This window comes from Amblyomma mixtum, chromosome 1 (assembly GCF_055824585.1).
Source record: "Amblyomma mixtum isolate Tamu chromosome 1, ASM5582458v1, whole genome shotgun sequence".
Lineage (NCBI taxonomy): Eukaryota > Metazoa > Arthropoda > Arachnida > Ixodida > Ixodidae > Amblyomma > Amblyomma mixtum.
This window is the reverse complement of record NC_143012.1, coordinates 174,157,575-174,167,492: the sequence shown is the minus strand read 5'-3', so window position 1 is coordinate 174,167,492 and position 9,918 is coordinate 174,157,575. Positions and strand designations below refer to the sequence as shown.

Here is a 9,918-nt window from a genome sequence, read left to right as displayed (position 1 = left end):
CAGGGGGTAACAGAGGGTCACGTGGGCAGATGAGGTTGGGACTCTTGCAGGTATAGAGGGGCAATAGCTAGTGCAAACAGGTCATAATGTATTGTTGGCATCACTTGAGCTCCATCTACAGCAGCTCAGGTCATGAGAACTATATATTATGGTAACTAGCCTCCTTCGCAATAACCAGATTTTTACCACTGCTGCAAGGCCATGCCATTTAGGTAGATTCAAGACACAGCTTATTATTCAATGTGCAAAAATAAAAAATGTCTTCACAAACTATGGCAACACATTTTTTCAATGATGAAAGTGGTGATGTTCTGTATTCACTAGTGCTTTCAGCCTGCACGAATTGAACACCGCTGTTATTGCAGAATGCACTCAGCAGCTTCCTGGCAACTCTGAATACTTCAATTTGCAGCGCAATCCTTCTTTGGCATTCATATTTCAGATGCCCCTCAGGGCAAATGGCAATAATATCAATGACACTACCAAAGACACCATCAATGTACACAAAGGAGTTAATCTGTCGCGACTTGTCCAAGTCAGCTGTGCACAGCACCAGTGAACCGGTTCCCATCTTCCTATAGTGGGCACCGTCACTTTTGAGTGCTGCTTTTCTATAGAAAATAACTCCACCAGTAGCTACAGAACGCCTTTTTAGGTTATATCCTTTCGTCAGCATTCTGAACAACTGGTCAGCACCAGCATTTTCCTTTGTTACTCGATGCCACAGAATTGGAAGAGCTTGCATTAAAGAAAATTTTTCAGTAATTTGTCTCTCAGGGTACCGTGTGCCCCCTTACCATTCTTGCAAGCCTTCCATTCATTGACTCAAATGGGAACATTGAAGAGCCCCATAATGGACCCCACTCCTGAACCGTGTCGACAATATGCAGAAGCAAATGAGAATTGTACGTCATATTGCTGATTCCATACAGCTCCTCATACTCCTGCAGAAAACGAAACATATGACGCTTTAATTCTTTCATGCTTTCAAGTGTGACACATTCACCAAGCATGTAATGCATCATATCAACAAGCATCAGCCAGTGCCGAAAATTTCTGGATGGGATATAACTAGACAGCACCACCGGAGAATAAAAAAGCAGCCAGTTGCGCCAATCAGCTGATTTCTAATACTTTACGTCTTTCAGTGATCTTGGCAGTCTTGACAACTCCCAAACGGGAGACAAGCTCAAAAGAAGTCTATCTACTTCTTGGCAGCTGCGGAGACGAAAGCCTTTGTGTATACCTGATTTCAGCCAAATGAGTGTTGTGGCTTTTACCACACCAGAGCATACAGCATGCATGTAGTCAACTACAAAGCCAGAACAAAAGCTAAAATATGTAAGAAGTGTGAGGACACTTGTAGTTTTGACACCACAGCTTACTTTTTTTCGCTTCGTTCTGGCTTTGCAGGCATGCTGAGCAAATGACTCATGTGTGCGCAGCTTGGGCACAGATAATGGGGCAGAATGAACTCGACAATGACCATTGCCTCGAGCAACCACCTCCCCTGGTTCTTCACACCAGCTGCACCCATGTTTTCCATTGAATTGGGTCATCCCCATTAGTTCACACCTGGCGACACTGTGAGTAGTGCACGGGCCAGGAAAGACTTTGGATATTTTTTCATATTCTTTTGAATTCTGCCATCTTACTCCGGTTGCGGAGAGTTCATTAATTTTTTTTACAAAAGGCAGGAGGAATGTGTTCATGACAGGCTTGCGTGGACCAAACCACAAACCTGTCAGCAGAAGTTTTTAAATCCTGTCTTTATATGGGATCTCATTAATTTGGGCAAACAGTGGCCAAATCCCAAAGCTACTGCTCTCAAAAAGGGGCACGCCATCTGTATTGAATGTCAGCCTTATGTCATCCAGTCCAAGAGGAAGTTTTCTGTAGCCAATGCTCTCAGTAATATCACTGACGTCTAAAGAAATTTCATGGTTTGCACTTTTCAGCTGACTGGTTTTCAGCACGTCGCGTATCTGTGACTCCAAGTCCATCATAAAAAAATACGAATATGACTTTATAAGTTCACCAACGTCGTGCTGCATGCCGCATTTTGTACACACCACCTGTGCCACTTGTGATTCTCCGATGTAGCTCAAACAGTTGTTTCAATAGAAATGCTTGTTCCTATTCTCACCGCTTCCACTAAAATGTTTGAAAAATTTATGCTTCGTTGTTGGCAAAAGTGTGCCTTCTGGGAGATGTGCCTCGAGCAAGCTTAGCAGGCTCTCAGTGGCTGCTTTTGATGAGTCATGGTGGAGGCTGTGCCCCATGAGTAGAAGGCTTTCAGCCACAGTTATTCTCGACCCTGGATACAGTGGCTGGTCCTGTGACAGAGGCACGAAACCAATATTGAAAACCGAGTTGTTGTGCTTAAAAAACATGCCAGGCATGGCTGTGCTTAATGATTTTGACTCATATATGACGGAACGTTTTATTTAAGTTGTGGGGATTAATATCCCAAAGCGCTATGAGGGACGCCGTAGTGGAGGACTTCGGGCTAATTTGTACCTCCTGAGTTTCTTTTAAGCGCTAACTGCATGTGGCGATAATTCACGGTGACGATCGAGCTATATGTGATGGCTTCCCGCGATGACAGGAAGGCCGTTGAACCAATGCGTCGCTCAGGGTTTGGGTTTGCAGAAAATTTCGCCTATCTCGCCTACGTGCTCGCGATACAAGACAATAGCAAAAGGCTTGCGGTTTGGCGACTTATGCTGTCGATGTCCGTACTCCAGCGCAGTTTCAGCGAAGGAGCTGTCGACGCTCGCTCTGTCACCGTCCATGCAACGAGACAGTGCTTAAAGACTGGTCGCTTCGTGCGGGTATTCATGGGGCAGGCGAAAGCTCTTGCCATCGAACTGTGTAGAGCGATTTCAAGGTTAACGCCGCGCGTGCATCAACCAAGAGCAGGAACAGCGCGATGACGCGGCACCATCTTCCGTGGCGAGGGAGGCATCAAGGTAACTTCCCTCACTTTTTTACCGTTCTTACCCCCCCCCAGTCAAAAATTCCTTCAGCCTATCGGTCTGAAGGCTGAAGGAACCCGTAATTTGGGCCTGTTGGTGATGGGCCTGATAGTGATGGGCCTGATAGTGATTGGCCTGATGGTGGTGGGCCTGATGGTGATGGGCCTGATGGTGATGGACCTGATGGTGATGGACCTGATGGTGATGGACCTGTCGGTGTCAGACCTGTTGGTTCTATTGGTGTCGGCCTGTTGGCACAGATCCTGCTTGCAGGTATCGGGATAGTGTTAGGCCTAATGAGGGACGCCAGTCCTAATGGCGCACCATAGATAAGTTTTTTCATCACTCAGAAATGTGTGCTGCACATTGCGCATGATAACATAGCTTCTTCGTTTAGTGCATCGCAAGAGAGAGAGAGAGAGAGGGAAAGGCAGGGATGTTAACCAGAAAAAATTCCGGTTGGCTACCCTGCACAGGGGAAGGGAATGAGGGGAATTAAAGAGGAAAGAGAGAAGTAAAGGGAAATAATCACAGTCTGTCGATTAAGGCAGTCGCTCTCAAAAAGCGAAAGAGTGCCTTGTAAGCCTTGATGGCAGTTGACTGTTGTGGCCACGGACCGAGGATCTTGGCCTCTGTGAAAGGGCGAGGGTCCAGGCGGTCCAGAGCACACCGCAGCTTATGTCTTTCGGCTACAAAGGCAGGGCACTCACACAAGATATGGGTGATTGTCTCATCACAGGCGCAGTTCACACAAGAAGGGCTGTCGGCCATCGCCATCCGGAAAGCATACTTATTCGTGAAGGCAACACCGAGCCATAGACGACACAGTAGTGTTGCTTCACGACGCGCTACATTACACGGAAGACGGAGGCGCAGTCCAGGGTCCAAAGTCCTGAGGCAACGGTTGCACAACTCACCAGAGTTCCACGCTGAAAGTGTGAGCTCCAGCCTCAAGGAACGAAGCCCACACGCTGCGTCAGCTCTCGTTACGGGGATATTAACGGGGATTCCGTCATCGTGGGCAGAACGGGCAGCTTCGTCAGCCTGGTGATTGCCATGAATGCCGCAGTGGCCCGGCATCCACTGGAAAATTATGTTGTGTCCTTTCAATGTGGCGTCATGGTAGAGCTTGCGGATTTCGGCAACGAGTTGTTCGTGTGACCCACGGCGTAGTGCAGTTTGCAGGCCTTGAAGGGCTGCTTTAGAGTCGGTGAACACTGTCCAGTCATGTGCAGATTCCTGACTAATGAACTGAACTGCAGCCCATAGGGCAGCTAGTTCTGCACCAGTTGAAGAGGTGAGATAGGTAGTCCTCAACTTCATTAAAATAGACCTGGTCGGTATCACCACAGACCCAGCAGAGCTTGTTGAAGTCACTGAGCCATCTGTGTAGACATGTATGCGGTGTGTATGGTTAAAATGCAAATGATGCAGTGTCAGTTGCTTGAGAGCAGGCAATGATAAATCAGATTTCTTATTAATTCCAGGAATAGATAGGTGCACCCGGGGTTCATGGAGACTCCATATGGGTGAGCATGATCTTGATGGGTGGGCGAACTGCGAAGGAAGATAGGCACGGTGAGCTTGAATTACTTTTGCAAATGCAGTATGTGGTCTGAGTACGGGAAGAGCTGCAAGATGATGACTCGGAACTCGCGTGAGGTGCCGAATGTGTGTTCTCATGGTTTCAACAGCAATGTATGAAGTAACAGGATGCTCCCCAGCGACAAGAATAGTGGCTGCCGTTGAGGCACATTTAGGTAGCCCAAGGCAGATTCGTAGAGCTTGCGCTTGAACACTTTGAAGTGTCTGAAGGTTTGTCTTTCTGATATTGTTTAAAATGGGAAAGCTATACCGCATGTATCCCAGGAACAGCGAACGGTACAGTTGAAGCATCGAGCGTACAGATGCACCCCAGGACTTTCCCCCGAGGAAGGAGAGAATATGAACAATCGCTGTCAGTTTCTTTCGCATGTCGTAAAGATGGGGACTCCACGAGAGGTTCCTATCAATAACAACGCCAAGGAAGCGATGGATTTTCTCATAGGGAATGGCGTTGCCATTAATATATATGGGGTAACTTGTCATTTTTTTTCGCGTGAACACCACGAGGGAACATTTCTCGGTTGAAATATTTAGGCCCTGCTGACGAAGGTATAACGTCAGTATCGTTGCCGCCTTTTGTAGTCTCGCACGAACTTGGGGACGGGTCACGCTTGATGCCCAAATACAGATATCATCGGCGTATATTGAGATCTGCACTGATTGTGGCAATGAGTCAACCAGGCCGACGAGAGCTATGTTGAAAAGAGTTGGGCTCAGCACTCCAGCCTGCGGGACTCCGCGCGAATTTAGATGCGAAGAGGTTGGTCCGTCTTCAGTCTGGACAAAACACGACCTTCCTGACAAATAGCTGCGTATCCAGCTGAACATGCGGCCTCCAATCTGAGCAGCTTCTAATGCGTCCAAAATGGCCTGACGCGTTACGTTGTCGTAGGCGCCATTGATGTCCAAGAATAGTGCCGCAGTCAATCTTTTCAAGTGTTTTTGGTGCTGGATGGACGATACAAGGTCAACCAAATTGTCAATGGAAGAGCGGCCACGTCGAAACCCAGACATAAATGCAGGGTAAATTTGGTATCGCTCCAGGTACCATTCCACGCGTGTTAACAACATTCTTTCCATGACTTTCCCGACACTGCTGGAGAGTGCAATTGGTCGGTATGCTAAAATGTCGAGTGGTGATTTTGCCGGTTTAAGGAGTGGTACGAGACGACTGGTCTTCCATGCATTAGGAACTATGCCCTCGCACCATGACTTGTTGTATGTGTCCAGAAGAACCCGTCGAGCCTCTTGGCCAAGGTTGGCGAGCGCGGAGTATGTCACACCATCGGGCCCCGGCGATGACGACCTTCTGCAACAAGCCAGCGCAGCGTCAAGTTCCTCCATGGAGAACAAGTTATCCATTCGTGAATCCCGCGAGGGTGGAACATCACTGCAGTGCAGCGTTGTGGATGGGTTCGGTTGGCCTGTTATCCTTGCGCAAAATTCTTCGGCTACCGCGACCTCGCTGCGTTTTTGGTGGAGCGCGAGGGATTTAAACGGGTGGCGCTGTTGAGGGGACGTACGAAGGCCACGGATCACATTCCAAACGCGTGACAAAGGCTTTCGTGGGTTAAGTGTCTCGCAAAATGTTCTCCAACGTTGTGTCTGCAGGGCTTGAATTCTGCGCTCGATTTTCTTCTGCAGGCGTCTTGCATCTCTGAGGTCTAAGCGCGACTTTGTGCGTCGGTATCTGCGCTCTGCCCTGCGCCGTAGCGCCCGCAGTCGTTGTAATTCAATATCAAAGTCGGTGTACTTTGCGACGGGGTTGTAGCAACACGTTGCGCTCTCCATGACCTCCTTAATTTTTTGTTCAAGACCTGTCGAGAATCCTTCCATGCATGCATCCTCCATACGCGCTTTAAAAACTGTCCAATCAATGCGCTGCATACGTGTGGCAGAGCGAGACGTGCAATGGCCGGTAAAAATCACGTAGGTTGGGATGTGGTCACTGCCATGGGTTTCTACATCAGAAAACCATTGGACGTTGTTGGTTAGGCATCGCGAAACGAAAGTCAAATCTAGGCAGCTGCTATAGGTCACCCCTCGAATATACGTCGGGGTTCCGTCATTTAGGCACTGGAGGCCGTGGTCAGAGGCGAAGGAGACGAGTTTCCTTCCACTAAGGTTCATCCTAACGCCTCCCCACATGGTGTGGTGAGCATTGAAGTCACCTATAATCACCCATGGACCGGAGGTGGCTTGCATCAAATCACTCAACCTTTTTTCGTCAAAGCGGCTTGACGGCGCCATGTACACAGCCAAAAGCGTAAACGTGAGGTCACGGCTCTTCACTGTGAGGCAAACATACTGGTTGTCATTGTGTGGGGGAACCGAATGATGCACATATGTAAGTTCACGTCGAATGTAGACGATGACTTTGCTGGTTCTGTTGCGCGTGGGGGAAGTAAAAGCTTCATAACCGGATAATCGCAAAATGTTGGGTAGATTCGATTCACAGATAACAAGAATGGGGAAGCGGTTTTCATAAACATAATTTCGAATATCTGAAATCCGGGACTGGAGCCCGCGAGCATTCCACTGAAAAATAAAAGCTTCCTTGACTTTCTTCGTAAAAGATTGTTCCGGGGGAGCCATGGTGCCTTCTAATGAAGAGCTGCAAGAACTGGCTGTAGCGCGTCCAGTACTTGCAGTGCGTTATGTGCTGCTGGCGTGCGCAAGCCGGACAGCAGAGCACGCATAACATTCATCAGTGACGTTAGCACTGCAATCACTTGTATATCTTGGCCGTGGTCGGAATCGTGCCTTTTGCCCGGATCAGTTGTAGGTGTTGCAGACATGGGGTGCGGCAACGTACCGGACGAAGTGTGTGCTCTAGGCTTTGGTAGTGGTGGCCACGTTGTGTCAGAGGCAGCAGGGCGTGTTTGACGAGTTGCCAGGCTTTCCTGATTTGTTGTCGGTGGAGGCGGACAAGCTGCACTGCCGCTTGGAGTCTTCTCTTCGAAGGTATTAGTTTCATTCAACGACCTTCGGCGGCGGCGCGAACGACGTCGTCGCACCTTTGCAGCGGCTTCTCTTTGGGTGGAATGATCACGCACCATGATCACGCCCTCTCTGTCTTTAGGCGAGGGCAGTCCTTCGAGGAAGAAGCGTGAGGGCCACGACAATTGGCGCGCTTCAAAGGCAGTCGCGCGGCAACTGTCGCCGCTGTGTGGCTCAGAGCATTTTGGGCACACAATGGTGTTTTGACAGACCCCGCTCACATGACCAATCTTCATACACTTCCGGCACTGTAGCGGCTTAGGTACGAATGCACGAACTGGGTGACGAAAGTGCCCCACCTTCACGTATGATGGAATGCAGTCACCCTTGAAAGACAGCTTGGTGCATGTAGACCTTCCAAGGCGCTTAACTTGCATTATAGAAATGCTGTTGGTTGCCGGCTTGATTAATATGGGCAAGTCGGCGTCAGGGATAGCGATGTCGACGTTGTAAATTACGCCAGCCGTGGTTCCGCTGTCTTGTAGAATAAGTGGGCGTACACTGATATTTCCCAGCTTGGTGATGGCGGCCAAACTGTCCAGCTCGCTTCGCTTCATGACATCAATGGCAATGATGTTCTTATGCGGGTTAACTCGAACGTCTTTAATCCCTCCTGGTACAAGGCTTTCAAGGAATACGGAGATGGCTTGCCTGTTCAGGAGATTCAAGTTTTCTGTTGGCTCCAATGGCACGAACAAGGCTGTATGGGCCTCGGCACTTCGCGCCGTGATGACCGTATCCGTACTTGAGGACGTCGTTGACGTCGACTCAGTTTGTCTCCGCAGTCACCGCTTGGCCTTCTTACTGACGACGGGTACAAACCCATCGTCGGTCGAGGAGTCATCACTTCGGGGAGTCGAGTAGTCATCACCGTACACAACGGTGTCCTGGCTGCTGGAGTCACTCGTGGCGTACAGGCGCTTCCTCTGGGCGGCCGTTGCCGACCCACCGGGATCCACAGAAGGCACAGCAGCCTCCACTGTTGCAAAAAGGCAGCGCCTGCTACTAATAATATTTTCCAATTAAGCTGGCCAAAAGGGTCTGTAATGCCCTACGATATATATACTGACAACCAGATTTAGGGCAAACCAAAGCTTTATTATAAAATAAAGAAACCTGTAAAGAGGAAGATGATCAGCAGTCAGAGCAGCAGAACCGAGGCGAGGCGCGAGACGAGAAGACCTGAGTAGCACCGCGGCAGAACATTGAGTCTGTTGGTGCTCTCAGGAGCATCTGCCAGGCACCAGGCTCCATCCAGAGCCCACTGCCTGCATAGACCTGCAGCAAACATGGAGAATTTCGCATTTGTACACATTAACAGCAATGAATCAAGGGATTTTAAATATTTCATAACTTAAAACAAACAGCCGACAAACATAAAAATTATGTAGGCATGAATGCACTCTTTTACAGCGAGCAGTGTCCAAAATCAGTAGATTTTCTATTTCTAGCCTTATAATTCGAAAAAAAAAAGAAATAGCTTGCGTGCAACATGAAATATATAGTACAATCTTCTGACAGTTCTAGCTTCTCTTCATTCCGAGTCAAATACCGCCAAAAGTTGAAATAATGTTCTCTGCCCTAATTCAAACAAACTTCTGAAATAAGAATAAATTTCACATACCAACAACCAGGCATACCTGACAGAACAAGGCAGCCTCCTCATGATCAAAAAATATTTGTGTACTAAGAATTTCCTCAGGACAAGAATAACTGCAGACCCATTATGGCATCGTCAGGTAATGACGCACAAAAATGACAAATTAGAAATGCTGACCTGTGCCTTACATGATATTGTCTGAAAACCACACATCTATGCTTTGCACACTACCCTTTTCAGCACACTTACTGGGACTAGTATAAGTTTCTACTGTAAGCTAGCATCATCCTCTAAACTGTACCCATTTCACTATGTACCAGCCCCAATTTAATTAAGAATCATTCACTCACTCTACTATGGTATTTGATACACTATATGACTTAAGAACATGCACAATCACCTTTCCATCATCCCTAGCAGAACCTATCACAGTGTCCTGCCCACCAGGCAGCTGGAGCTGGCAGTCCGCGGCGCTCTCCATCTCCTCGGCTGAGCATGCTTTTTTGACAAGACAAGGAAGTACACAAATATCAATGCACCTCAGCAGCACATATAAGCAAAAAGCAAACTGAGTTCAGTTTGACATTGTGGGCTACCAAGTAAATGAAAAAAATTTAGTATTTTGCTGTCAAGGTAACAGTGAAAGCTTTGCACAGTAGAACCTCGCTGCTGAGTTGATGGGTGCTCCATTTTCCTGGCTGCTACACATTGTAGTGGTCTAGATCTGGCATGATG

The 9,918-nt window shown here is 48.2% G+C and overlaps 1 protein-coding gene and 1 pseudogene across 1 annotated transcript; both read right to left on the bottom strand.

Annotated features, from left to right (window-relative positions):
• Positions 1–208: 208 nt before the first annotated feature.
• On the bottom strand, positions 209–2,402 carry LOC149369868 (uncharacterized; annotated as a pseudogene).
• A 5,966-nt stretch (positions 2,403–8,368) lies between these two features.
• On the bottom strand, positions 8,369–9,674 carry LOC149369867 (uncharacterized). The gene is made up of 3 exons (XM_089576668.1): positions 9,584–9,674; positions 8,766–8,861; positions 8,369–8,509 (listed from the first exon to the last, which is right to left on the bottom strand). Exons 1-3 carry the CDS (start codon positions 9,662–9,664, stop codon positions 8,369–8,371), a joined length of 318 nt encoding a protein of 105 aa, XP_089432794.1. The 5' UTR covers positions 9,665–9,674.
• Between the last annotated feature and the right edge of the window lie 244 nt (positions 9,675–9,918).